General features: G+C 43.0%; 4 protein-coding genes across 4 annotated transcripts; 2 read left to right on the forward strand and 2 right to left on the reverse strand.

Annotated features, from left to right (window-relative positions):
* Positions 1-2941: 2941 nt before the first annotated feature.
* On the reverse strand, positions 2942-5068 carry zmat5 (zinc finger, matrin-type 5). The gene is made up of 6 exons (XM_047045008.1): positions 4969-5068; positions 4518-4666; positions 4272-4334; positions 4084-4164; positions 3361-3469; positions 2942-3260 (listed from the first exon to the last, which is right to left on the reverse strand). Exons 2-6 carry the CDS (start codon positions 4642-4644, stop codon positions 3107-3109), a joined length of 534 nt encoding a protein of 177 aa, XP_046900964.1. The 5' UTR covers positions 4645-4666; positions 4969-5068; the 3' UTR covers positions 2942-3106.
* Positions 5059-5917, forward strand: LOC124484791 (cytochrome b-c1 complex subunit 9). The gene is made up of 2 exons (XM_047045885.1): positions 5059-5257; positions 5581-5917. Exons 1-2 carry the CDS (start codon positions 5117-5119, stop codon positions 5626-5628), a joined length of 189 nt encoding a protein of 62 aa, XP_046901841.1. The 5' UTR covers positions 5059-5116; the 3' UTR covers positions 5629-5917.
* Positions 5918-7742: 1825 nt separating this feature from the next.
* Positions 7743-14450, reverse strand: scarf2 (scavenger receptor class F, member 2). Its single transcript, XM_047045403.1, has 11 exons — positions 14065-14450; positions 13682-13743; positions 13477-13578; positions 12756-13275; positions 12067-12285; positions 11723-11851; positions 11406-11509; positions 11073-11187; positions 10775-10878; positions 9864-10016; positions 7743-9110 (listed from the first exon to the last, which is right to left on the reverse strand). The coding sequence occupies exons 1-11, from the start codon at positions 14166-14168 to the stop codon at positions 7948-7950; spliced, it is 2775 nt and encodes a 924-aa protein (XP_046901359.1). The 5' UTR covers positions 14169-14450; the 3' UTR covers positions 7743-7947.
* Positions 14451-15300: 850 nt separating this feature from the next.
* Positions 15301-27374, forward strand: LOC124484484 (proline dehydrogenase 1, mitochondrial-like). Its single transcript, XM_047045409.1, has 14 exons — positions 15301-15764; positions 16197-16405; positions 19048-19082; positions 20470-20619; positions 21033-21097; positions 21263-21379; positions 21752-21831; positions 22092-22173; positions 22499-22591; positions 23414-23560; positions 24211-24386; positions 24587-24685; positions 25108-25196; positions 26041-27374. The coding sequence occupies exons 1-14, from the start codon at positions 15405-15407 to the stop codon at positions 26229-26231; spliced, it is 1893 nt and encodes a 630-aa protein (XP_046901365.1). The 5' UTR covers positions 15301-15404; the 3' UTR covers positions 26232-27374.
* The last annotated feature ends 347 nt before the right edge of the window (positions 27375-27721 follow it).

Genomic DNA, 27721 nt, shown 5'->3' on the forward strand with positions numbered 1-27721 from the left:
GAAATTTCAGATGTCACTAAATCTGGGAGTTGATTCTTCTGGGGTTAGATGCGAATAAGCTGACGGTACACCCACACATGAAAAATGTACAACCTGTTACTTGATATTTCTATCTCATTTTTTTCCTTCTTCTAAGCTCCTACCACAGGGGTGTGCCATATCTATGCTGCTTTGCATGACAGACGCTCTGGTTTCGACGGTGTAAAACCTTGACAAGCTGGCGACCGGGGAAGCTCTGACAAATAGGCACTCTGAATTTAGTGAGTTTAGTTCCACACACGGGCGTGTCCTCCTCACGATGACAGCGCCTGGATTCGGTCTGGGGAGAGCTCTCCCCCCTGGGGTCGAGTGCCCCAGTCTCAGGGTCTAGCAGCCTATCTGCAGTGGGGGTCTGGAGAGCCTGTGGGTAGACAGGACTTTCATGTCGTTGATAGCCCACCATCCCTCAAAGCTCTATCGGGTTTGTAAGGACGACAACCAGAGAGGAGGAGTCATCAGGGGTTCATGTGACTACCGTGGAAGTTGGAGTCCAACTTGATGTTACTTTTATCAAACATCGTTGTGATGTGGGAGGATGATGGTGTGACAGTTGATCCTGGTGCGTAGTTTTATTTCCAGTGCTAATAGTGGAGCAGAAGAATACAGGAAACTGAAATTTATGATTTTGAGATCTGAAAGAGGAATATGAGGTTTGTTTTATGATTCAGTACTGCTGATAAGCTGAAACTAATTAAAAGTGAGGAATGGCAATCTATAACGTTATTCTTTCTCCATACATATTTAGCATTTCTTAACTATGTATTAATTATTTGACGACAGGAAAATACATCATCTGTACTAAAGGAAGCACTCTAAATAAATGATAGTGTAGAACCACTAGGAAGCTAAAAATAAATCTTATAATGAGTAAATCCAGGCAGCACTCCAGACAAACAAACAATCTGTACCGCCCCCCAAAATATGATTAGCATATTTTTGTGGAATGAGATTTAAACTCCACACTTCACGCCTCAAATGTTCGTTTACACAACATCATTCTCCCCTGAGCTTTGCTCGGAACTAGGTAGAGTTTTTTACTTTTTACCGGATTGGATATGGGAACCCACCCTACAGGTACTGCATTACTGAGAGCAGAAGAGCAACTGGGGTCAGGCCAAAGCCTAATTTCCCCTAAGCCAATGCAAAACCTATCTTGTCTCTTAATTAAATGTTAAGACTTTTGGCTTCCATGTCAGGGAGAGGGGAGATGTGCCTCGTTTCAGTAATGATTCATTCAGGCATTTTGGACTGCATTCTCATAATAGGTGTACATAACACAGCATGGTGCAGATATTACTTAATTATGCCAGAAATACAATATCATTCACCACTGTATCTTTCCTGCCTATCATTACCATAATTATCGACTTATATATTTCAATAACATTACAGTTGTAGCCTAGTTGGCATATGTAATATATAGTGCTGCTCCAGCTTAAGTGTAGTACTACTAATCATTGGTAAAAAAAAACCCCAACAACATTACTAATAATGTGTGTCATGACAGCGTATCCTGTATGCTCTGCATAAAAGTATGTGCCAAATGACTAAAATGTAAATGCTAATGCAAATGCAACTCTAAATTAACACGTGGCTGAGTCTGCCTACATTCTCATAAAAACACATTAAAAACAATTTCATACTGCCTCAACTAAAATAATTATCTATATTCCCGTGGTGACCGTACAGTGGGAGACTATGTTGACATGTATATGCCATCTATTAAGAAGACTTCAGCTGAATGAGCAATGAGGAAACTTTTTAGTGATGACAGATACAACAATACATGAAATTACACTAGGCCAAGCTGGTATTCACCAGTCTACAAGCAGACCGCCACCATCACTGTTAGGTGCCACATAAAGAGAAACACTAATGAATGACACTGACGGTTTCTTTACGACCACGGCGCCATAACAACTGGTACCTCTCCCAGACATGGCTGTCCCTGGATATAACACCTCCAGAACAACTTATACATGCAAAACAAAGCTACAATTATTCATGCAGTTTCCTTAGACAGAATATCTATCTATTCATCTTGACTATGTGTTTAATCTATCGATCGATTGGCCCATCCACCCCATCTCTCTCTCGATATATATATATATATATTTATGTTAATTTATCGTGCTTCAAAGTTTGATTTCAGTATTCAGCACAGCCTGCTCAGCTTCACCTCACTGGTAGAGGTGAAGGTCTTACAGAGCAGTGGTGATGGTGAAAAGGAGCAGATAGAAAGGGCAAAGTGAGTATGTGCAATTAAACACCGAACTGCTCCTGCTGAATACCAACAGCGTGAAAGGTAGGGCGGGTGACAGCAACTTTAGGTAGAGACAGCTGTAGATTCAAGTAGTCTTGACATTTACTTTACTATAAATCTCCTCGTTTTAAATATTAATTTTTGGTGAGCGAAGAGATTGGAGTTCCCTGATGGATATTGGAGTAATAAATCACACATGGGAATCACTGAGCATGATTTGATATTACCCAACTCTATACACAAAGCCCTTGCATGTTTCATCACAGTTCCCACGTTGCAACACCGTAAGCCTGGCCATATTATTCCTCAAGGCAGAGAGAGTCCTTTTACATCACTGAAGGATGTCATTATCATCCTGGCATCCTCCTCAGGGAACCAATCTTGAACAAATGGCAAGTTCTGTCAGGATACGGTGTTCCTGATTGCTATCTGCTTCCCTGGCAGAGGAGGCTGACAGCAGAATGGGACCATCCCAAGAGTGACACATGGCTCTTTAGGACATCCCTTGACGGCAGTAACAGAAGTCCATTAGCCCCGTGAGTATCTAGTAGTTTAATGTTGATTCTTAATCGACATTAAAATGCAAGCATTTCTGATTTATCTATCTAATTACACAGTAAGATTGCACACGTTAAAAAGTGAGTAAAAAAACGTAAATTTATTACAAAATGATCAACATTAAACAACACAAAGAGATGTTCCCAATCCACGTAAAAGTTTGCAGACTCCAGTGACTGGCAACTTGAGTTCTAATGTGGATGACATACTGCCTCGGGACAGTAAGGCCCAGACAATGACCCGTCATTAACCCCACTCACTGTTCAGATGGACTTTCCACCCACCACGGGGAGGGGGGTGGAGGGAAGGAGGCAGGTCAGGGATGGAGAGAAACTGTGTGGGGATGTCATCCGCAGCTTGACCCTCTTCGTGGTCCTCCTCCTCCTCCTCTTTCAAAACCCTGCAGGGGCGGGAGTTTCACTTTAGCACTAGGGAGAGAAATTCAATGGGTGGCCATCTAATGACACAGTGTGTGCGAGTTAGCGCTGGTAGCCTCGTACCCTCCGCTGCTCAGGGCAGCTCTCTTCTTCTCCCTCCTGGTGAGCCAGTCCTCTACGCTGCGCTCAGGGAGCGATCTGTCTCCGGGGGATTCCCTGTGATGTCTTTCCTCTGGAAGACAGGGGATCAGATGGCTGAGCGGTGAGGGAGTCGGACTAGTAATCAGAAGGTTGCCGGATCGATTCCCCGCCAAGCCAAATGACGTTGTGTCCTTGGGCAAGGCACTTCACCCTACTTGCCTCGGGGGGAATGTCCCTGTACTTACTGTAAGTCGCTCTGGATAAGAGCGTCTGCTAAAAATGACTAAATGTAAATGTATTAATCTGAAGGTTGCCGGTTCGATTACTGGCCTTGCAAAATGACGATGTGTCCTTGGGTAAGGCACTTCACCCTACTTTCCTGGGGGAGAATGTTCCTGTACTTACTGTAAGTCACGCTGGATAAGAGCTAAATGACTAAATGTAAATGTAAGACAGAACCCATACCTTGTTATATGAAACTAATCTAGCCAATGTTGTCCCCACAGCAACTCCCATGGGAAGCGGATCGATTTGTTGAACAGACACAGAAAGATAAGCATGATTGAAGTCAACACAAATAAACCGATACGTCTGGATTTCTACGAAAATACTTTTAACTGCCTACACGGGATGTGGAGTCATGTTGCGTGCTCCGCAAACAATTTTGGACAAGGCAGATAGCACCATCTTGTGGATGCAACTCACCTTCGATGTGTCTTTTCAGGTTCTCCATATCCCTCTCTGACATGTGAGAGAACCGGCAGCTGGGGCCAAAGCCACAGTTCCCTGACGCACAAGGAAAGGGTTAAAGTAAGGAAAGTAAGGTTATTGATTAACATTGGTATGTTTTTCAAACTTCAGGGACCTTCATCTGGTCCTCGTGTTGGTCGTACCTGTCTGGAGAAACTTCCGGCAAGGCTTCTTAGCTTGTTCATCATACAGAAGGGCTGCAGTGTCTGTTGGACGAGAAAGAATGTCAAGGTTTACAACTCCCACCAGGTATAAGCAGGAATGCAGCAAAGTAAGAAAAGAAAAAACTTTATTTAGGCACACACTTGTTCTACCTCAGGTTACAATTTAAAACTATTAAAATGATCTTGCAAGAAAATAATACACCCTCTATGGAGTAAATAACTTGCCTCTGAAATGGTCGAACCACGCTTTTTTTGATCTGTGGTGCTGAACTCCATTCAAGTGTTTTTTTCTATTGTGCATGTTGTCCTGAAAGGACCTGTCGCAATAGTCACAATAATACCGCTTCCCCATGATGAAATGCTGCTCCCAGATTCTGTAAAGGCATCGCATACAGTAAATTACCCTAGTTTTTGCTCAAAATGTGGGAATAGCTGACGGCCATAGAAGCGAATGGCCGTCAGCAAAATGTAGGAAACGGAAAACATTTGTTCAAAAGCCCTACAGCATAGTAGCGTACCTTACATTGAAAGCTAGCACTACGTTGGCTAACAAACAAAGTAATGAGTTTGTACATTTATATTAAGCTTTGCTATTTGATTATTGACTCCGTTGACAACTAAAACAATTTCATGCTGTAACAATAGCAATACATTATGAATTTGTACGTGTATTTACCTTATATAAGCGCAATATTACACATCCTATATGTTCTGGTTTGTAGGGTCCTCGTTACCACCCGGTACGGTTGTGACGTTACCAGTACGTTTTAAGGTGTCATCATATCCGGAAACTGCATTTCTCCGCCACCCATCCAGCATCCACCATGTCGCTAGTAAAAGGTGTCTACCACTTGCTCTTCAAAAAAACATCTACCTTTACCGTTACCATTATGGTCGCAGCGGTACTATTTGAGCGAATGTTCGACCAAGGAGGAGACGCTATATTCGATCAACTGAATCGGGGGGTAAGTGTTGTCACCGCTATTCCTAACAGACTCGTTGACCTTAGCTAGCCATTATGTTAGCAGGAAGCTAACGGAGGACACCGCGCAACATACTGTAACCGGCTCCTACTAGCTCACAGCTTTTGGCCCAGTATTCCTGTTTAAATGTAACTAACATTCCTAACCATCTTGTTTGTTTGACAGAAAACAAGTCTATAGCTGGGTTGTTGTATGGTCTAATCCTGGAATTCTAAACTCTTTCATTAGCTTATTGGTTTACTAGCTAAATGTTCAATGACAGTCAATATTATTAACTTCCGTGTTGTTTTTAACTGTGTGTTTAGAAACTCTGGACCCACATCAAGCACAACTATGAGAAGGAAGACGAATAGAATGCAGCCCAATGATGCGGCGGGAAGGAGGCTAACGCTACCGTTTCAACATCCCATTCCTCCCGAGTCTATCTTCCAGAATCGTCACTTCGACATTGTTTTGAATGTCCGGCTGAAGTCTTGTCTATCAGAAATCCTGTTGGGGTTAAAAGACTGATCAGATCATCGTGGAAGAGAGATTCCTGTTCATTTGTCCTCTCCCCTGCCATTGCTCTCCTGACTCCTCATCCTCTTAACCTGTAAATGTACTTTTAAATTACCTCTGTCAATAAATTCCAGATAAACCTTATAATATTAGTAGGTTTGGTGTGTTCTGTAAAAATAATGGTTCTGTTAATATGGTGACATTGAAAAACCATGTCTTTCTCATAGTACAGACACAACCGTTACTGTGCACCATCACCTTCCACTACTGTGGGATCAATAAAGGGCCTACAATAGCCACTTCTCCAGTACCTTTATACTATGCAAAAATAATAATAAGTATGTAAATGGTATACTAAAATTCTAATTTACACAATCCAGTTCAAATGGATAGAAATATTTTAGCTTCTGTTATTAATATCAAATTGGGGTTGCTCTGTGTTCAAATGAAATGAATATTTGCATAGTCTCTAGAATGCACATCACTCACATTTGAAAGGGCTTTATTAGTCAACAATTTGGAGGTGGATTCCAAATGGACTATTTCCTGATACACAGTACTAGTCAAAAATGTGTCCAAACTTTTGACTGGTACTGGAAATCATAAAGGTTAATGTAGATCTTTAGAACTCCTGGCATTTCTCACCCCATTTGACCTTCGATCATGCAGCTTCATGGATGCGTGGAGGGTGAGGTCCAGCAGATGGCGCTGTGTGTTCTGTGAGCAGTGAAAACATTGGAACAGAACAATATAATACAAGTGACCAGTAAATTAGTTTGTTCCAAAACTTAAAAGACCCCACTTTCGGTACATTTTTAAACACTTTCTTAAATTAAACAACTCAACTGTAATTGACAATCATAACTTTTTTCTATTCAAATTCATATATGTGTTGCTGCATTTCAAGAGAATGAAACTAAATAATGTCCAACACGTTTCCAAGCCCGTTTATTAAGATGTTTACAAACTATACACCACTTGATTTTCAGCTTTCCTTTGCAGTTGTTGTTTTTTTTTCCACCATTTTTTTATTCTTTCCCAAGCTATGTAATAGCTACCAGATGTCAATGCTTTCATTGGGTGTCACTATGGTAACCACTGTCTCCCTGGAGGATTCTGGGACAGGATTGAGTTGGTGGTTGTTCCTCAAGGTCTGGCATGCAGTCACAGACCAGGCTCCAGGGATATGTTTAAACTGGCAGTCAAAAAGCCATTCTGGTTCTCCTCTCACCACCAGACCACAGGCTTTTCCCACATGGCATCTGAATCAATCTTTTTTTCAATGAGCTGCACACACGCACTCTTACTAAATCCCAAAGGCATGGTTGTTAACCCTAACTTACCTTTATACTTCGCTCAACCACTACTAATTTACTTGCTCTGAAGTAGTCCAACCAGCATGATGACCGTACATGCTGAAGTATCATTTCTAATCATCTGCTACTCATAAACTAATCATAGTTGGAAACCCACCCCCACATCTTTAACAAACTCTTTCCGCTGTTCTTTGCTTGTGTCAGTGTCAGATGTGAGCGTGTCTGAAGATGTTAGAATCGTCGAATCAGCACAACTGGCTCCAGCTCAGCATCTGGGTCTGATTAAACACCATACGATCTGTCGGCTTCTCTGCCACCTACCCCAAAAAACTGCTCAAGCAGCGCCAGCAGGACACATGTCAGCCACACGGGGCTGGACACAGACCCCAGACTGTTCCACCATCAACAGGCCCCTTGTCTCCATACCAGACCTCTGGTTGCTCCATAGTTCTGGTTGCTACGAGTCAATCTAATTGTGTCAACATAGGCTTCAAAGGTTTTCTCTTTATAAATATGAACACTTTCAGTATTTGAAAAAGTTCCTTATTTCTGAAATAAGATTTTTTTTGTATGAGTACTCCTGAGAGTAAAGGAAACTTAATTGTGTTTTAATAAAATAAATGTTTGAAATTAAATGAAAATGTACTATAATCTCTTGCATTCTTTATAGTATGTTTTATTATGAATATTTAAGTATTAGAGTACACAAAATACTGAATATAAAGCATTGTATGAGAAAAAAAAGTTTTGTAAAAAATATAAATCCAGGGCAAAAACACTTAGTCTTATTTGCCAAAAAATACTTAACAAATGTATCCAGTACACTGTTACAAAAAAAAAAAGAAAATACAAAAAAAGTTAGTTTACAATCTGTGGGGGCATCACGGCCACCTTAGGCTCAGTCTTTGTTTTCTGGTCTGAGTTTCCGTCCTTGCCCTTCTTTCTCGGAGGCTTTTTAATGGGCGTCTTCTTGACCACCAGGTCTCCCTTCTCGGGTCTCTCAGAATCTTGTTTTTCCAGAGTCTTGGCTTCTTTGGATGGCGACTCTGAAGCAGAACGCTGCAGGCCACTGGACGTTGATGTTGGTAGCAGGGCCTTTCCAGCTCCAAGATGGCTGCTTGCAGAGGTCTTTTGGGGCGGTGTGGGCTTCTTCCTCTGGCCCTTATAGAGACTACCCTCCTCGCTGGTCTTGTCTTCGCTTCTGCTCAGGCTCTGAGTCTTCTCCTTCAGCTGAGCAGCTAACAGAGACGCAGCCTCCGGGTTGATGTGCGGTTGACTAACTTCTCTGTTGTTGGAGGAACTGGGACTTTTTGGCGGAGACTCGGTGGGCTCTGGAGTCTTCTTACTGACACGGAAGCCGCTCATTTTCCTAAAGACACTCTGTACGGCTCCGTTTATGTGGTCCAGCTGCACCAGACCTGAACCGTTTCTCTGTGTTTTCGTCTCCCCAGAGACACTAGCCTTATCTATGCATGCAGCCTCCTCTGGGCTCACGGTCCTGTTTTTGCTGGATTTCTTTCCCGATCTCGATCTGTCCTCCACGATGGTTTCTTCCTGACTTAATTGATTGGGATTGGCCCCAGCGGCTCCGTGGATCCAGGAGACTTTGGGCTTTGTGGAAGGGTCCGGCGGCCTCGGCTTGACTCTCTCTGACGACGAACACTTCCTGTTTTCTTTAGGTTTGCTCCTCCCACCTTTGTTGTCGTTTGGCTTATTTATCTGCTGAGGCGGCTGAGGGGCGGGGCCTTTGAGGGCCACACCAGCAGACTCGGAGCCACTGCAGGAACCCTCGCTCTCTGAGAACGGCTGGCATGGAAACGGCTGGCATGGAAACGGCTGGCATGGAAACGGCTGGCCTGGAGGCTCACAGCTGTTGGCTGCTGAGGCCTGCTCAGCCGCGCTCGTGTCCTCAGGCAACGTCTCCACCTCGGAGACGCCGTCCACGTCCTCATCATCGGCAAGTATCGTTGTCTCTGTTGTGTTGTTTATGTCTTCTTTCCTTCTGTTGTCCTCGCCAGACTCTGGACGGATGGAACAGAAGACAGGACAGAATGTTACGGACGTTGATTTGTCTGTTTCAAAGATACGCCCCTATATCGTCCTATCTATCGCCATGATCTTCTTTTAAGACTCAAGTTTGGCTAATCATCCAATCAATCCTGACATCAGCTAAAACGTAACGTTTGAAAGGAAAAGGTCAAGATTTGACAAAGGCTTTGGGTTTTCTATCAGTTTCCTGTTATTCCTGGCTCATGTTACTGGACTTCTAATGGGATGAGATGGCTTGATTAAAAAAAGCTTATCTAAGTAAGCTGTAGCTTTAAGTAAACACCTCTTCTGGATCTCAGCTAAGATTAGAGCCGTGCCCCAGACAGGATATGAATGTTTTGTATCTGTTTACAATACAAATTATATGATTGAAATTAGGTCATGTATTTGGGTGATTTGTTAAAATTACCAGGACCACCTCAGTCGACAGCCTACACAAAATGTTCTTTTACAAGGGAACAAAGATTTGACAAAACGTCTACCGTCTCACAAGTTTCTAGGATCACAAAGTGATTCTCCCTGTTGGAATGGCACTGCTTGGGAAATCAATCAGAAGGTTGCCGGTTTGATTCCCTGCTGTGCAAAATTACGTTGTGTCCTTGGGCAAGGCAGTTCACCTTACTTGCCTTGGGGGAATGTCCCTGTACTTATTGTAAGTCGCATCTGCTAAATGACTAAATGTAAAAGTTTAAAGGAAGACAGAGAAGGCTGCACTGGTCACCCACCATCCTGGGGCACGGAGTAGACAGGGCTGTCCTCGGCGGTCTCTTCAGAGGAGAAGGACTCTCGGGAAGACCAGGAAGGGGAGGGCTGCTCTAATGCTGAGGGGGGCTCGATGAAACTGCAGTTGAACGTGTTTTCATGGTCGTGGTGCGACACTTCAAAAGGATCACAAATCAGACAACAACACAGTTAGGTTTTCCTGCATAGCCATATCTGGAAATATATCTGCACATTTCATCAGTACGTCCATGTACAACGTATAATGAGTATATTTTACAGGCAGCATCAGACTACCCTGCCCCCTTTCTCCCCCTTTCATCCCCGCAGACCCACTACCCCAGTTCCAGTAGAGAGAAATTGCAGGTTGGGATAATTTTTGCCACTTCCTGTCAGGCTGTCCAGAGGGGCCCTTGTTGGAATGAAGGGAAACGGAGGAAGAGAAGGGGGGGGGGAGTAGAGGGTGGAGGCAGAGCGCAGCTACAGACATGCACACATTGACCTCATCACCACGGCACTTCCTCCCAAAACCCACTAAAGACAGAGGGGTAGTGATACTCTTATCCTCAACCCTGACCTCCGACTGTTTACCTGGCATGGGTGGAAAGGTCCAAGTCTGACCTTAAGTCCTTTAGATCAAGTCCCCCTTTATACAAGTTTGTTTATACTCAATCAGGCACATTAAAATAGCCCATAAGAGCTCATTTCCAGATACTAATTCCAGACATGAATAAGCAATGCGCTTCTGATACTTTGATTTGCTCTGCTTGCTATATGAGCTATTTCTATGTCACTTTGGATAAAGGTGTCCTCTAAAATAATAAAACGTCATTGTAATATACAGAGTATTTGTGTAGTTCATCCAGCAGCCAGGCAAGACGAGGAAAAGTAAGTGTTTGGTACAGGCAATGCCTACCAACTACTTTGGGTAATTTCTGTCTCCTCAGCGGAATTCGAGGCAGCTTGGAGCTTATTCTGGTAAATCCTCCACAGAGCTGTCTATTAGTCTTGTTCTCTGGGCTGAAAGGAATCAACAAAAAACAAACAGTGAATTCTCCACAGAAATGTGGAACAAACACATTAAATCCTTTAAGTGCAGAATAACTACACAGACTCTGTCATGGGCTCATAAAAAAACACAAAATTACAGCGCTTCAAAATCGAAAGACACGTTGTTTCAGATCAACGCATGTTCTGGACTGGAGGGGCCTTACTCGTCGTTGTTCTTCTGCCTGCACAGACAGCAGCAGCAGAGCAGAGAGAGGAGCAGGAGGAGCAGAGAAGACACCAGTACTCCCGCTGCCATTACACCCATTCTCTGGTTTGGCTCTGAAACATCAAAACAACGCGACGAAACGTTAATCTGTCCGTGGCGCTTGTTACCGTGAGCTGCGCACTGTAGCATAAACATGTCATTAAAAAGTAATCTGATGGTTGTCTGGTTTTAAGGAATCCTTCGATTTATCATGTAGCAGGATTCACTAATAGAGACAGGGTTTGCTTTCGTGTTATCAGCTGTTTGAGAAGAGAACATGGATGTTTCTTACGTAGGTTACACGCTCCAGAGACGGGGTGGCAGTTGTTGTCATGACAGGAACAGGTCTGGGAACAGTCGATGCCATATTGACCAGGTGCACAGCTTATGTTACAACTGTTCAGAGACAAAGGATAAATCACATACGCGCAACAGAAAAAAAGTCCAAATCATAGTCACTTTCATCACTGGTTTTAAACCTTCCAGTATATGTTACATTTACATTTCAATATCGTATGTCTAAACTATAGTGTAAAAATAAAATCCCAACTTCATAACTTCAGGTTGTTATTCACTATCACAGTTACATGAGGAATATTTTTTACTCACTGAGTTCCGTGGAAACCAGAGTCACAAAGACATTCTCCAGTAGCAAAGTGGCAAGTCCCATTGAAGCAAAGCTTGCATTCATTGGCACAATTTTCTCCATATGTTCCATTTGGGCACTTAAATTCACACCTGTCAATATGAAAATGAACACATTTTTTACTTAGGAATTGACACCTAAGCACAGAATATCATCTTTTTATAATGAAACAACAGTACTTTGCAAAGTTTAAGGCACAAAAAAAGTTTAACAAAACTGCTTGACAAATACATATTTATTAATGAATACGAATTCAATATGTATTTTAATGGAGTTAACATTTATAATCCGGATCTAGTTTCAGTACCTGTCTCCCATAAACCCAAGGTTACAGTGGGGGCATTTGCCGTCAATGCGATTGCAGAAGTGCCCGTCTTTGCACGGCGGGCAAATGTCGTGGCAGTTCTCACCAAAGAATCCGGGGGCACACAACTGGTCACACCTGGTGCCGTTCCAGCCTCGCTCGCAGGTGACACAGCGCCCTTCTGTCACCTTGCAGGGCTGCTGCCCTTTACAGTGGCCACACCTGCGACAAGCACAGTCACAACGCAGGACATTTTAAAGTGTTTTGTTTCACACAGGGAGTGCTCATGATGATCAGAGTTGACCTGTGTAAACACTCAGGAATTACAATTAACATACCCAGTTATACATTTATTTTGAATTTGGGCGGGGACCTGAATGATACACCTCGAACGAGCACAATGTGTCAGGATTATTTTATTTTGTAGCTGGTGGCCAGTCTGTGACCAACACCATTGGATTTGCTTTCTTGTTGGGTCATGGGAAAGAAGCCTACTGGCTTTAGCTGACCAACACCATTGGCTACGCTTTCCTATTGGGTCATGGGAAAGAATATACTGTTTCTAACTGGGTCACACCTCAAAAGGGATGGCAACCACATTAGATCTGCCTGCTCGGCTAACCGGTGACATCACCGCACATGCCGACACCGGAGGGCGCCCCCGGGTGTGAGGCGGCGAACGTGTGCCTTACCGGTTCCTGCAGTTCTGCCCGTAGAACCCGGCGGGACACGGTTCCTTGCAGAACTTCCCCCTGAAGCCCGGCCTGCAGGTGCAGGATCCGTCGGCCTGGTTACAGCGCCCGTGGATGCACTGACACATGTTCTCGCAGTGGGTTCCCCAAAGACGCTCCCGACACTGGCAGCGGCCTGTCAGCTGCTCACACGGAGACCTGTTGCAGGAACACTGAGCGTTGCACAGCTGTCCGTACCAGCCCAGGTAACACTGGCACTGGCCCGTGTTGGGGTCACAGTGAGAGTGGCTGCTGCAGTAGCACTTGTTGGAGCACGTGTCGCCCCAGAAGCCCTGGTAGCACTTGCACACGCCCGTGTCTTGGTGGCACGAGCCTTTCTGACAGCCGCACGGATGCTCACAGTTTGGCCCCCAGCGGTTGGGCTTGCAGGTGCAGGTCCCGGTGACATCGTCGCATTGGCCGTTGGGGTGGCAGGTGCATTTGCCCTTGCAGTCAGGACCCCAGTACTGGGACGGGCACTCTGTAGCAAGGTAGGAAGAAGAAGGAAGGGTCAATTAAAATATGACACTTTTCTATTCAAGTCTGTACATGACTTACACTGAGCCAACTTGTATTTAATATCAAAAACATAAGTTAATTGTATACATCAGTATTAATATTAATATTTCGGGGGGGATAGGCAACAAGAAAATGTATAAGACCAACAACAAAAGATACTTACTCATATCACAGGTAGCACCAAAGTAACCGTGACGACAACGACATTCATTGGGGCGAACACAAAGTTCGTTCTCGTTGCAAGTGAAGTTACCCTCACAGAGTGCTGTGGGGACGAAGCCGGAAAGGATCAAAAACTTGAAAACACTTTATCTGTAATAAAGTTAGCGTTTGAAAGTGTAATGAGTGTAATGATTCAATGTACACACGTGTTAAGCATTCCTCGCCTAATTGAGCCCAACCACTGCAACATTGTAAACTTCCTTCAGATCTTATGAGAGAAGCAACATTTTAGTTACTAGATTGTTGTAATTTAAGTAATTACAGTGTTATTACACAGATAGGGAGCAAAGTAATATAAAGTTACAATTCAAAAATAGCACATTCAACTTTACACCATGACAACTGCTGAAGTCACAACAAGATAAGGAGAAAGATACCGTGTGTATTTGTTATAGTTTTGCAAACATACAAAAAACCACCAATATTGATATTTAACAAACATAGTCACTTTTTGTTGTAAAGATTCCGTTGATTTTGCTAAGTGAAGTCATATATATAAAAACATTTTATTGTGTGAAAGATATCTTACCCAGATTCGCAAACATTTCTACCTCTGGGATTTAGTCCTTGACTCCAGCAGAGAAGTACACTCAAAAGAAACACAGTAACTGTTTCCATGTTCCTTGTTCCCATTTTGCTAAAGAAAGCATCACTGAGTGTTTTCCAGGGAAAACAGGCAACCTTTTTTTCCAAGCTCCACTGACACCTCCTGCTCCGAGTTGAACAAAATATTTGCCCATGCAGCTCTCTGTAATCAAGAGCTTTCCCTGGGCTGAAGTGTGAAAGAACTGACGAAATGTGGCAAAAACGTGCAACTCTACCAGCTCCCAAAACTTCCAGAGTGGCAGAACAGCATGGAAGCCCTCCTCCGAGTCCTCCCACCCCGCTGGGAAGCAACTGTCCAATGACGGCATCGGGCAGTCAGAGACTCTCGTCATCCTCAAAGACCAAGATACCGATCTAAAGTATTTGTTTAAATGTAAACAACGTCATCGTTTCCTATAGCTATTCTGTATACATTATTATTATTTTGACAAGAATAGAAATTAGTTGTTGACTTGGAAATTATACTTCAACATATCATTTTGAAGTTAACAAACATTGATGGCATGACTGCAACCCAATGTACAGATATGCAAGACTATAATAAGGAGTAAGCCAACTAGTTTTGGTTTAAACATGAAGTAATTACACAGATACTATGTAAACAAATGAATACGTCAACTGATACACTGAAAATGTGGTCAAGGGCTCCCTCTGTTGCTAAAAGATTGTGTCTCACTCCATGTTACAACAGTCCCCGAGTCTGAAAGGCTTTATTTAGTAGGCTATAGCCATACACAGTAGTTATTCTTCATGTTCACAAACGACAGGGCGCCACATATTTCCAAACTGACCACCACAGGGATGATTCGATGTCCTGGAGATAATTGTAATTAAACCTTAAAAATGCATCTGTTAGGAGGTATACTACTGTATAAACCACCACAATAACGCATAATGCTCGGCTATGGTACTTTTGCATCGCACCATCAGCGTGCAATTAACGTGCATATAACCATTAAATAACCAAGTAGTCTATTTAAAGTACTTATTTACCATGCTGTAAACTTGGCCCCTGCGCCACGCTATATAGGGTCTACCACGAGCCTGCGCGCTGGTTGTGCTGGCTGTGATGAGGTAGTTCATGAATACTGAATGTTCAGTGCGTCAGAATGAGCGATATCCAATCGCTGTGCGTGGTGCTCGTGGTTTATAAAGATCCTCGCCGAAGTCTCTGACTCAAGGAAGTTCTCCATCAGTTTCTTATCCGGCGTGTACTCTCAAGACCAGAAACTTTAACTTCATTTGACTTCTATATATAAACTGATGTCTTACACTAAATTAGTACCAGCTCTAATCAGGGCAAATTCGGAAAATATCAAGAGAATACGGTTTTCTTCGTGTCCTGGGAGGTTTCGGTCAACTGTTGCTTCAACGCAGAGGACGGAGGTTCAGGGTGGGGAAAAAGACCCACGAATTGATGGTCACTGTACGGTGGCGAAACCGGTTCAGGTTGACCTCATAAGCCAGACAAAAAATGCTGCAGACGCTCACACACTTAAAATTGCAATTGACTTTGAGAACACCCTGGAAGCGTACAAAAGTAAAACCAACATCGAGCTTCTGAGAAGTCTTCTGGTGTTTAAGCTATGTACGTTCGACTTCCTCGTTGACAAGAACAAGGAGGTAGGAATCTAGATATCCATCCTTTGTAGGCTGCAATGGCACTGTTCAGGTTGGCTACTGGCTATGTACTTGATTGTTCTGAACTGATGGAAATACATATTATATATATATATATATAATGGAAATCAATGTGTAAACCCCCCCCACAAAACAAGGTCAAAAGTAGCGTTTTGGGAATCAAAACGTCAGATAAAACTTCTGTTTACTCTGAAAATACTACTCTTATCATGTAATTTGCATTGAATATGGAAGCTAGATTACCTCAATACTTCTTCAAATTAGGTATTTTAAATAACATTGCCCTCATCACACACTGTAAGTGTGTTGGAAGTGCTCATTAGGTCCTATCGTGCCCAGTAACGTCAAAACTGCCCCACAGGTCTTCTACTCAAACTTGGACAGTACCTTCATTCATTTGTTTTTCCTATACAGTTGATGAACCTCACTAAGAAGGTCTTTGGCCAGCGACTGTTTGAGAAGATGATGAGGATGACCTTCTACGGACAGTTTGTGGCAGGGGAGGATCATAACACCATAAAGCCGCTGATCCAGAAGAACCAGGCGTTTGGTGTAGGGGCAGTGCTAGACTACAGTGTGGAAGAAGACCTAACCCAAGAAGAGGCGGAGAAGAAGGAGATGGAGTGAGTTTTTCTGACACATTATTTTATGAAACTAAACGTGACACGTCATTTGTTGATAGCCCATTATTATTGAGGTGTCCTAAGCACATCCCTAAGACTGCTAAGGGTAGCCTGGATTACTTGTTAAGGATGTGCTCTTGTTTCACTTTCTGCAAGCTAGCTCAAATTGCTCAGTCATTGATTGACATAACAACAAACATTCTGAATTTGGCAGTTGCATTTGGAATGACGAAACTTGGCAGAAAACGTAACAGTGACCAATTCAACAGTCCACTATGACATCACTGTCCGGTTTGGACTTGTAGTTTCGAGTAAAACCTGTTAGGACTGGTTTCAGCTGCCCAGGATATCTCCAGCACAATGAAAATATGTTCTATGCATAACAGGCCTGTGTGCAATTACTCCTAAGATTGATATTGACAACCTTGCACATAAACATCCATTTTTCATTTAGTTCTGGTTGTAAACAATTATTTAAAATCCCTTGAATTCTTCTGCCTATACCCAGTGTTCATTGGCCAGCCTTGACTGACCTCTTATTCCTTATTGGTTGTTTCTAGGGGGCCTGTTTCAGCCACTCTGTCACAGACTGCTGTCACATGAGTTGGCACATAGCAACCCTGTGATGTCACATCCTTTCACAGGAGGCTAAGGGGGTGGAGCTTTATGTGAAGTGTTTTCAAAGCACCTAGGGAGTGTATATTTGGGTAGGGATTTTCTTACAGGATACTCCCACATTCTAGCTGTGCTAACTGAATACTGAGAAGATCAACCAAGGAATGTTTTCTAAGAACATACACAGCTGTAGCTTGGATGTTTAGCTTAAAAAAAATGATTTTTCATTCTGATAATACAGATAGAATATGAAAAACATTTCCCAAAATATGTAATTTACCAAAACTAAAATCATGACATTTAAAACCATTGCAAATATAATTCATATCAAATTTTGATGAAAGTAAATGTCATGAATAATGTTTAGGCATTAGAGACTGTATAATACGTTTGACACCAAGTGACTGCAAGTCAAATGTCAAGGAACACATTGGATTGAGCTTGTCTTGTCAGTTACGTATCTCCGTTAGTTACAGAACACCCACTCCTTACACAGGAAGCCATTACACTGGGTTGCAGGTGTCTTAGTATTTTGGGTAACACATTACTTACTTCCACCCTGAACCTGCCTTTTATTTTTATAGCCCTTTTCACAGGCAATGTCACAGAGGGCTTCAGACATCCCCAAAGAACTGCTCCCAAACCAACTTAAGTCCCTAAAAATACAAGGAACAAATAAACCAGAGAGGTCGTGCTCATGTACCAACGCGTTTAGGAAGGAGTTGCGACAGAAATCTCTTGGATTTCACCAGGTCAAAAGATGAGAGGGTTAGGGTAGTGAAAGGGTGTGCTTTTGCCTGATTGTGCAGGAATGTTCCAGATGAACAAACACATTCAAAGGCTTAGAGGAGTCTTGGAGATTACATCTCATTCTCTGTGCCCCCTACTCTCAACAGTGTGTCTTTGGTGAATAATTGAGATAAAGGTTTTTGTTCAAACTGGTGAGCAGGTTTTGCACTATGCTAAGCGCTTGGGAGCGGCCCATACAGGATATTTTTTTTCTGTCTATTGTGGGTGACAAAGCTAACGTGTTTGCACAGTTTATAATCCAAGGTCAGAATACAAAAGGTTTTACTTTAAATGGTTTCACAATGCTGACCCTGTCACATGCTGGCCTGATTGAAATGTTGACACACGACCCAAAATTGTACTTGTTATCAGAATCAGAATGGGGTTTTATTCGCCATGAAAGTTTGCACAGACAAGGAATTTACTGTGGCAGGAAGAAGCCTACTGAGGCAGCCATTTTCGGCGCCAACTAATCAATAATCACTGTTATATTTATGATGATCCAAGGTCTCTCTACATACAACACATTTGGGGTGGTCAAATATTTCTAATACATTGCTCTCTGCAAAGAAGTATTTTACTGTAAAAGAGACCTCTCAAAGTGTTTTGAATTCTAAAATGAAATAGGAAGGGATTATTTGCTAACTTGTAATCTTGCTAGGTTTGATTGGAAGAACAAATATCACAAAATGTGTCCTTATAAAATGTTTTGTGTACTTGAGAAACTTGATACAAACTGGACTGTGTGGTATTGTTTGGATGAACATCATACTGACGCACACAGACGCACACGCACATTCAACCCTTGGACTGAGGGGGACCCTTGACTCGGATACATTACCAAAGACTCACACGCATAACTGATCAAATAACAGACTGTTTGCCCTTGTGCATATAGCGTGAGTCTCTCTGCTTGCTGCCAAACATGCCAGAAATAGAACACAAGGTTGTTCACCCTGGATCGGCTGTGAAACGCCCGGCTCAAACCAGGCGTGACATGAAACGTGATTTGCTTAAGAACACCTTGCTTGGCTAAAACCTCGTTTTGCAACTCAGTTTTCCATGCTGTCACCTGATTCGTCTGATCATGTGTTCACCGGTTCATGTAGCTGTCTCTAGTGTCATGCACCCTCTTCAGCCAGTCTAAATACTGCCCTGGTGCATGCATGCCTGACAGGACTTCATTAATTCACTATGTGTTACTCATCTCTCTCTTTCTCCAATCCCCTCTCTTTCAGTGCATGTGTATCTGAAGCAGAGAAGGAAACCCCAGGTGTGTATTCATGGACTCAACTCATACATTTCAATTACATTCTGTGTCATTCAGCGATTTATTTGCATGTGATGTGTTGCCAGCTTTAAAATATTCAACAGCTTAACACAACCCATGCAGAAAACCTCCAGAAGTCCCCTGAAATCGAATTTAAATATATTAAATGAGAGCTTAATACATTGTCATTATATAAATCTGTTTTCCAATGCAATTGGGAGGATACTTAAAACTTAACTACACGTACATATGTTTGTACATACTTTGTATGTATACTTTCAGTAGAATTTCTTTGCACTTAGGAAAACAGCATGAACTAGATTTCAGGGCTGCATGCAGCATGTTGATGGTCCAGCATGACCACAGCGAATATTTCTTGACCAAGGTTTTAGTTATAATATATTTACAGATAAATTGTAACTCAACAAAAGTGAAGGATGTACCAGTTAGTTGTCTTAAACATATCTCACTGACCATTCTTTGCAACCATTCGTAAAAGTACCTTAGTGTAATTCCGGACGAAATAAAGGTTACCAACCTCTTGACATTTCAAGGTGGCTATGAAGTGTATTTTGGGGTTGGAAGAGAGGCCCCTCATCAATGTGCCCTAATGTTAACATGCCAGTGAGAGGACAGCCTGGCAGGCTTGACTGTGCCCCAGCACAGCCTGCATTCCTAGCGCCCTGACCCCTCCTGCTGACATGGAAGGAAAGGGCTGGCTGACATGTGGGTTTGCTTGATGGTCCAAGCTGGTTCTATCTGGCTGTCTCCTGGAAGCAAGCTGGAGCAGGCCAACGAGGGCATGCCTGTCAGTGGAGTTACAACACAGATGAGGCCATGGTCAAGGCGACCCGGACTCTGTGTGTCGTTTACCCTTCAGTCACCTCTCCTCTCCCTTCACGAGCTCAATATGGCAGAAGACACTTTGGAATATCTTGTATATCTTATCTATATGTATACATTCTGTATGTATTACTATGGAATGTTTTTCAATTATCAGTCGATTCTATATATTTTGTCCAGAATTACACAAAGCAGCTTTAACAATTTCGAAAAGGGTTAGCTAAGCTAAGTTTCCAACAACAACAAAAAAAGGCTCATAGTTGCTTTGTGTGTAACCTGAATCTGAAAAATAAAAGTCACATCTCACATCTCTGCTTGGGAGAATGTTACCCAACGACATGTAACCATCCCAGTACAAACAAGACTGAACAAGAAGATCTCTTGGTATCTCTAGGCTAAAATCATATCATTCAGGTGGTTGTGTCAACAGAAAAACAAATACCTGCTATGTGTGTTTCCGTCCTGCTGATGTTGTGCACTGGTCAGACGGGTACAGGGTCTCGTTACCTTGGTGACGTCACACCCTATTGTTGTTCTTCTTCTCCAGGCGTCGGCCGTCGCGAGAAGAAGTACAAGGCCCACCGACAGTTTGGTGACCGGCGCGGTGGGGTGATCAGTGCCCGGACGTACTTCTACGCCGACGAAGCCAAGTGTGACAGCCAGATGGAGACCTTCCTCAACTGCATCAAGGCCTCCGGTAGGCAGTTGGGTCTGTTCTTTGGAGCTATGGGCCGGGGAAAATGTTGAAAATGGCTGCCTAAGACGGAATGCTACTCTCATGCTTAGGGAGGTATTTACATCCTCAACTGATTCAAGGCCTGGGGATTTGAATAGTGGTGGACCACGTAATACAGGTTCGCAAGTGATTTAATTTAAGGCAAATGTTCCGTGGACATTTTGTCCTCATCTGCTTCATAGTCTCTGGCAGGAGACATACCAGAGGTCTGGACACTAAAGTTATACTCAAAACAACGTTACACTACTAGATCTTTTGCATATAATAATGATAATACTAATAACAAAGTATTCATTCAGTAGACCTGCAGTTAGGTGTTCTAACCACTAAGCCATACCTAACCCCCCGGTACTTTATACACATGTGGTTCCCAGGAGGGAGTTCTGTAGATGGATTCTCTGCCATTAAGATGACTGCCCTTGGTCGTCCTCAGTTCCTGGTGAGTTTGACTGTTACATTCAACTGCCTTCAGTTCCATCACAATTGTATTCAAGTCATTTTAAATACTATATAATATATAGTCGTATTAAAATACGTTTTGGGATTTATTTCCTCTCAGTTAGATGTTTTTTTTTCTGACCCTCTCTGTTGTTCCCCCCACCAGCTCCAGTTCTCAGAGGTGTTGGTCAAATGGAGGCAGTTCTTCAACCTGCTCGCAGCACATCAAGGCAAATCGGATATGGCAGCTTTAGAGCAGAAACTGGAGCTGGGGCAACTCAAGGTGGGCAAGGTTGCCCTGGGCAACAACTGGAAAAAAGGGGTTGTTGTGGAAACAGACTCTGAGTGTCTTGCATGAGCAGGTTCGCTCTTAGTGACCTGTCGTCTTGAAGCCCACCGTTTTGAATGTTTCTCGTCAAATAATCATCAACAAACTGCTGTGAAGATGCCGTTGAAGTGTGGAGGCTAAGGAGTGTCATTTATTAAGAAAAAATTATCCCTAAAACAATGTTTCTTTCTCATGAAAGCCAAAACAACTATCCCCCACCACTTGTTTACATTGTTAATGATATTCATATTAATACATTATATTAATATTAATGATATTAATATATCTAAATGATATTTAGTTATACATTTTCATGTTTCTTTTCAGGATAGTTTGACTAAGTTGGGGGTTGGGGCCAAAGATGACATTGAGAACTGGTTTACAGGAGAGAAACTGGGCTCTTCAGGGTAAGAATCTCCCCCCTTACCCGAAGAGCACGTACACTAGTTCCTCCTTACAGCAGTTTAAATCACACTGTAGTTGATATTTAGCATTATAAAGGGCATTTTTATAAGGGCCACATATCTTAAGCTTCAGTAGCTTTTTTAAACTTAAGAATGATAATATTCACAGTATTATTGTCATGAACAAGAAAAACAACAAACATGATTCTTGATAGTTTTTATGATTCTATGTGCTTATGGTTCTCCACCCTCTCATGTTCCAGAACCATAGATCTTCTGGACTGGAACAGCTTGATCAATGACAGAACCAAAATCTCCAACCTGCTCATGATTCCAAACTTTGAGGTGAGCTTAGCTAATGGACCACGCATTTACATGCAGAGGTGAATAGTCAGCGTATACACTTTCAAAGGAATCACTCAAGTAAAAAACATCAACATCGATCTATGTGTTAGTCTTGGTTATTCAACCATGCTAATGTTAGGAAAATGCTCCTGCAAATGGCTTTGGGACAGGGTATATCTTGGTGTTAGTGAATTTGACTCCACCTGGATGTCGCCTTGAATAAAAGTGTCAGCTAAATGAACACATTATTAGTATTATTTGTATTAGTATTTATTAAAAAGCACAACTCACAACATGAAGGAAACATGCTTCTTCCGCCTTACAGACGGGCAAGCTGGAGCCTCTGTTGAATAAGTTCACTGCCGAGGAAGAGAAGCAGATGAAGAGGTTGCTGCAGAGAGTGGACGTTTTGGCCAAGGTACCGTCGTCAACCACATACAACAACCCATCACTTGCATGGTTTCTCATGCAGTGTGTCGACCCAGATTTCACAATAAAAGTCCCAGATTTCACGTAAATACATTCTCACATAAATAGCCTGACAAAAGACTAAAAGAACCAGTGCATTACTGATGAACCAGGGTACTGTTATGTGTAACAAAAAATATATATATCCCAGCTAATACTTTACCTCTTTTACTTAAGTTAGTTCTCATACATCAAGTTATTGTCATTATCACAACCTATTTTACAGAGTATAGCTCAGCGGTAGAGAATTTTACGACAGACTGTTTTAAGTTGGAAACCCACCGTATGTTGCGATAGATAAAAGCGTCTGCTATGTAAACACATTAACACACCATAGAAACAGTGACCTGTTGGCCCAGTATTTTCAAATTATATTGATTCTTCTGGATTCCTGGATGGGGTTTCAGCAATCGTTGCTTGGCCAAACTCTGAAAGGACTACTACATAGCGTATCCCAGCCCTGTTTACTTTGTAAGCGCTGTGGGAGACCTGAGAGGGGACCTGGAGATTGCACCAGCCAAAAACAACAACGAGAATCTGCATCACCTAACTAAACCAAGTACCTCAGGATACAGACAAACAAACACACGCGTGTTGGAAGCAGACACGCCAACACTGTCAGAGCCTCTCAGTAAAACATGTATGTCCCAGATACATGCGTATACACAGCCGGTGAAGGGAGGACGGATGTTTTCCGGTGGGGGGCGGAGGAGGGGTGTCACGCGGTCGTAGGTGAAGGGGAGGTGACCGCTGTGTGGCTCTGGTTTCCCAGTACGCAGTGGAGAACGGGGTGAGGCTGATGGTGGATGCAGAGCAGACGTACTTTCAGCCCGCCATCACCAGACTGACCCTGGAGATGCAGAGGATCTTTAACAGGAATAAACCCATCATCTTCAACACCTTCCAGTGCTACCTCAAGGTATGCCCCACACACACACACACACACACTACACTGATAACAGTCCGTGTTGGCCCTGTGTGTGTGCGGCAGCTGAATACACAGAGTGAACATCGTATCAGCCTCTAGATCCATTTAGTAGCACTTCTGGTTTTATCATGCATACACTCAAGGTTATGATTTCATATGACCAGAATTGCTGTTACTCATCTACCCTGTTTAAAACAAATGCAATAGACCCTTGCGACTTGAGATCACAAGGTGTGTGTCTATATGTGTGTGTGTGTGTGTATCATGTGTTTGTGTGGGTGTGTGTATATGTATCGTGTTTGTGTGTGTGTGCATATGTATAGTGCGTGTGTGTGCATATGTATAGTGTGTGTGTGTGTGCATATGTATAGTGTGTGTGTGTGCATATATATCATTTGAGGTGTGTGTGCATGTATTGTGTGTGTGTGGGTGTGTCCTATATATAAGTGTGAGTCAGGTGGCTGAGCGGTTAGGGAATCGGGCGAGTAATCTGAAGGTTGCCAGTTTGATTCCCGACCCTTGGGCAAGGCACTTCACCCTACTTGCTTCGGGGTAATGTCCCTGTACTTACTATAAGTCGCTCTGGATAAGAACGTCTGCTGAATGACAAATGTAAGTGACCCCCCTCTCTGTCTCCACAGGAGGCCTATGATAACGTGTCAGTGGACGTGGAGCTGTCTCGTAGGGAAGGCTGGTTCTTCGGCGCCAAGCTGGTCCGAGGGGCGTACATGTACCAGGAGAGGTCCCGGGCCCAGGAGATCGGCTACGAGGACCCCATCAACCCCGACTACGAAGCCACTAACAGGATGTACCACAAGTAAGTTCCTGTAAAGCCCTGGGTGAGCCTTATCACTTTTCACCCGGATCTGTATCCACTCCACTGCTGTGTGAGTCGGTTGTGCTTGGGAGTCGGTTTGCTCGTGAGTCGTTTGCTCGTTTGAATCGGTCACCTGTGGTGAGTCGGTTTGGGGTGAATCCAAAAGTGAACTCTCCCCTTCTCTCCCATCCTCTCTGAAGGTGTTTGGAGTACGTGCTGGAGGAGATCAACCACAACCGCAGGGCCAACGTCATGGTGGCGTCACACAATGAGGAGACAGTGAAGTTCACCCTGGACAAGTAAGACCGCACTCTCGCTCAAGAGCCATTGTACAGAATGAGAACTCCAAGGGCAGGGGTATAGCTCAGGGGTTCGCTGTAGAGCCTGTGGCTGCAGATCAAGAGACCCGGGTTCAATTCTCCCCTGCACGTCTTTGGATAAAAGCATTTGCCATGTTAACATGTAACACATTCAGAACATAATGACAGACAGTTGACCAAGTTTGAGTAACGACTGCTTTGCATTCATCTCATACTCATACAATACACCATGGACATAGGAATGTTGGCCTGTGGTTAGAGCAGTCAACTGCAGGTCACGGGGTCACAGGTTCAAATTCCCCTTGTAGAGAATGTCACTTTGGCCAAAAGCATGTGCTCAATGAGAGGAGCATGTGTGTTCCTCTCTTGTGTAACTGGATGATGTTTTTCTCTCACACCAGGATGAACGAGATGGGTCTGTCGCCCACGGAGAACAAGGTCTACTTTGGACAGCTGCTCGGCATGTGTGACCAAATCAGCTTCCCCCTAGGTACTGAATGTAAACACTTGATTATTGCGTAAACATCACAGGATCTTTTGTTCAAAGGTGGAGCTTTTTCACCCCTGGGGACCTGGGGCCTGTTGCAGGCATGTCCTTTCAAGTTGCTCCTGCAAACAGTATTCTAGATATTGACTTGTCGTGTTGTTGTTAAGAAATGATTTTTTTTCACCCAAGACAACTGCCAGGAATAGGTGTAGCTTAGTGGTAGAGCATTTGAATGCAAATCAAGAGGCAGAGATGGGAAATACTTTGTTACTGTACTTACGTAGATTTTTGTGGAATCGGTAATTTACTTCACTATACATTTTCTGACAACTTTTGTCTCACTCCTTACATTTTTTGACACAAATATCTGTACTTTATACCTCTTAAATGTTCTAGCCAGGCTCCTTTCACTGTGTGTGGAAAAAAGGTTGGGATAAAAAAAGTTTAGAAAGGTTGAAAAAATATTTTGGAAAAAAGTTTCAAAAGGTTGATTTTTATTGGGGGGGGGGGGAGATGTAAGAAATGTAAGAAATGTAAAAAAAATTATATATATATATAGAAATCTGTTTGAAAAGGTTTGGAAAATAATTTCCTAAAGGTTAAATATTTAAAAAAAAAAGTTTAACAAAAAAAGTGTCGAGGTTGAATTTTGTTGTTGAATTTTTCAATTACTTGAGTGAAGGATGTGTGTCCTTTTGCCATGTCTGTCAAGACGTCCCACTTTCAAATCCGCATTGTATGGCTAAAGGATCCGCTGAATAAATACAGTATCTGTGTTTGTCCAGTTCTCACTCGCTCAAGTCAGGCAGGTTCCTCTTACACCTGTGTTTGTCCGGTTCTCTCCCAGGTCAGGCAGGCTTCCCGGTGTATAAGTACGTTCCATACGGACCGGTGAACGAGGTGATCCCTTACCTGTCGCGGCGTGCCCAGGAGAACCGTGGTTTCATGAAGGGCTCCCAGAGGGAGCGCAGCCTGCTGTGGAGGGAGCTAAAACGCAGGCTGGCCGGCGGGCAGGTCTTCTACCGGCCCGTCTACTGAGCGGCCAGGCTGACCAATCTCTCCCCCCTTCAGCCCGGACGACCTCCCTCCCTCCCCCCTTCAGCCCGGACGACCTCCTTACCTCAGGCTGACGATCTCTCCCTCCTCCACCCAGGCTACCTCCATGGAGTATCCCCCCTACCTTCTCCCCACACTGACACCTTCACCCCACTCCCTCCTTTAACCAGACTGACTTCCCCCTCCATCCACACTCTGCCCCACCCATACCGATGGTCTCTCTCTCTATCCCCCCACCCAGGCTAATTCAGCCGATCCTTACAAACATTCCAGTCTTTAACCTTTACTGTACCTATGTGCCTAAAGCAGAAAGGTCTAACTATTTATTGCATTGCTGAGTTCAACTTTGTTTTCTTTTAAACTTTAACCGTGACCTATCGGTGTATTGAAAATGCCTGGGCGATTTGGCCTAATCTTTGTACTCTCAGAATGATCTCTGTAGTTTTGTTTTGGTAGACACTCCTAACAGACTCGCTGCCAATTAACTTAATAATAATAATAACAAGACTTTATTTATATAGCAAAATACAAGAATTGCAGCTCAACGTACTTTACATAAAAACAATAATACAAGTAATAAAAGTAAAAAAGGGTTAGGGTTAACTGAACACAGGCCACAGTCTTTGTGGTATCCCAATATAAATAAAAATGTGACTCAACCAAACACAGGCCGCAGTCTTTGCGGTAATCCAGAACACAAAAGCCGCAGTCTTTGCAGTATCTCGTGCCACAGTCTTTGTGGTTTCCTAGTATACATAAAAATGTCAAAATAACATGTTGGTTTATGTCAGGGTCCTATAGTTCTGTATGTCCATACTGTGGCAACTGGCTGTTGCTTATTAATGCACTGTAGCGCTGTGCAGTAGGTTTTACTGTAAAGTCTGACTGAGAATGAGTTGAAACGTCGACTTTAAAGACTGCTTTGGGACCTACATTTGTTAACCGTGTTAAAGTTTAGTTGAACCCATGATTAACGTTTGTTTTTTAAAAATGTATATAATATATTGAATGTACAGTTTTAATTGTTGGGTGAGAGTTTTTTAGTGAATGATATATGCATGTGTGTACGCAAGTTTTGTTTAGCTGATTATTAAATAATATACATTAAAAAAAGATTCAATTGGAGATGTCCTGTGTTGTACACATCACGTATCCTTGAAATGTTTTTATTAAAACACGTAACAGTTGTGACGGAGTGTAACTAGACCAGACCCAGGAGGGTTTTATTAAGACACAGGGTAGTCAGGGAACAGGCAGAGCGTGGTCAAGCAGACAGGTCCAGGCAGATAGGACTATAGACACTACAAATCATAATCTGAGTACAGGCAAAGGGTCATAATAGCCGCTAACGGCAAAGTAGTGTATCCAAAAATCGTAGTCAGAAGGCAAACAAATGGTCAGAAATACAGAACGGTTTACAGAAATACAGAAGACTAGGGGATCAAGGCTCAGACTGAAACTCAGAACACAGG

Source organism: Hypomesus transpacificus, chromosome 22 (assembly GCF_021917145.1).
Source record: "Hypomesus transpacificus isolate Combined female chromosome 22, fHypTra1, whole genome shotgun sequence".
NCBI classification, from domain to species: Eukaryota; Metazoa; Chordata; class Actinopteri; order Osmeriformes; family Osmeridae; genus Hypomesus; species Hypomesus transpacificus.

Coding starts and splice junctions, on each gene's coding strand:
- zmat5 (XM_047045008.1), bottom strand. CDS start 4,644: ATGGGGAAGCGGTATTATTGTGACTATTGCGACAGGTCCTTTCAGGAC. Junction 3,470..4,083: donor CCTGAAAAGACACATCGAAG/GTGAGTTGCATC, acceptor CCTGTCTTCCAG/AGGAAAGACATCACAGGGAA. Junction 3,261..3,360: donor GCTGCCCTGAGCAGCGGAGG/GTACGAGGCTAC, acceptor CCGCCCCTGCAG/GGTTTTGAAAGAGGAGGAGG.
- LOC124484791 (XM_047045885.1), top strand. CDS start 5,117: ATGTCGCTAGTAAAAGGTGTCTACCACTTGCTCTTCAAAAAAACATCT. Junction 5,258..5,580: donor TCGATCAACTGAATCGGGGG/GTAAGTGTTGTC, acceptor CTGTGTGTTTAG/AAACTCTGGACCCACATCAA.
- scarf2 (XM_047045403.1), bottom strand. CDS start 14,168: ATGGGAACAAGGAACATGGAAACAGTTACTGTGTTTCTTTTGAGTGTA. Junction 12,286..12,755: donor GGGCAGAACTGCAGGAACCG/GTAAGGCACACG, acceptor TGCTTGTCGCAG/GTGTGGCCACTGTAAAGGGC. Junction 10,879..11,072: donor AGGCAGAAGAACAACGACGA/GTAAGGCCCCTC, acceptor GATTCCTTTCAG/CCCAGAGAACAAGACTAATA.
- LOC124484484 (XM_047045409.1), top strand. CDS start 15,405: ATGTCTTACACTAAATTAGTACCAGCTCTAATCAGGGCAAATTCGGAA. Junction 20,620..21,032: donor CAACTGCATCAAGGCCTCCG/GTAGGCAGTTGG, acceptor TGTGGTTCCCAG/GAGGGAGTTCTGTAGATGGA. Junction 24,686..25,107: donor GTGAAGTTCACCCTGGACAA/GTAAGACCGCAC, acceptor CTCTCACACCAG/GATGAACGAGATGGGTCTGT.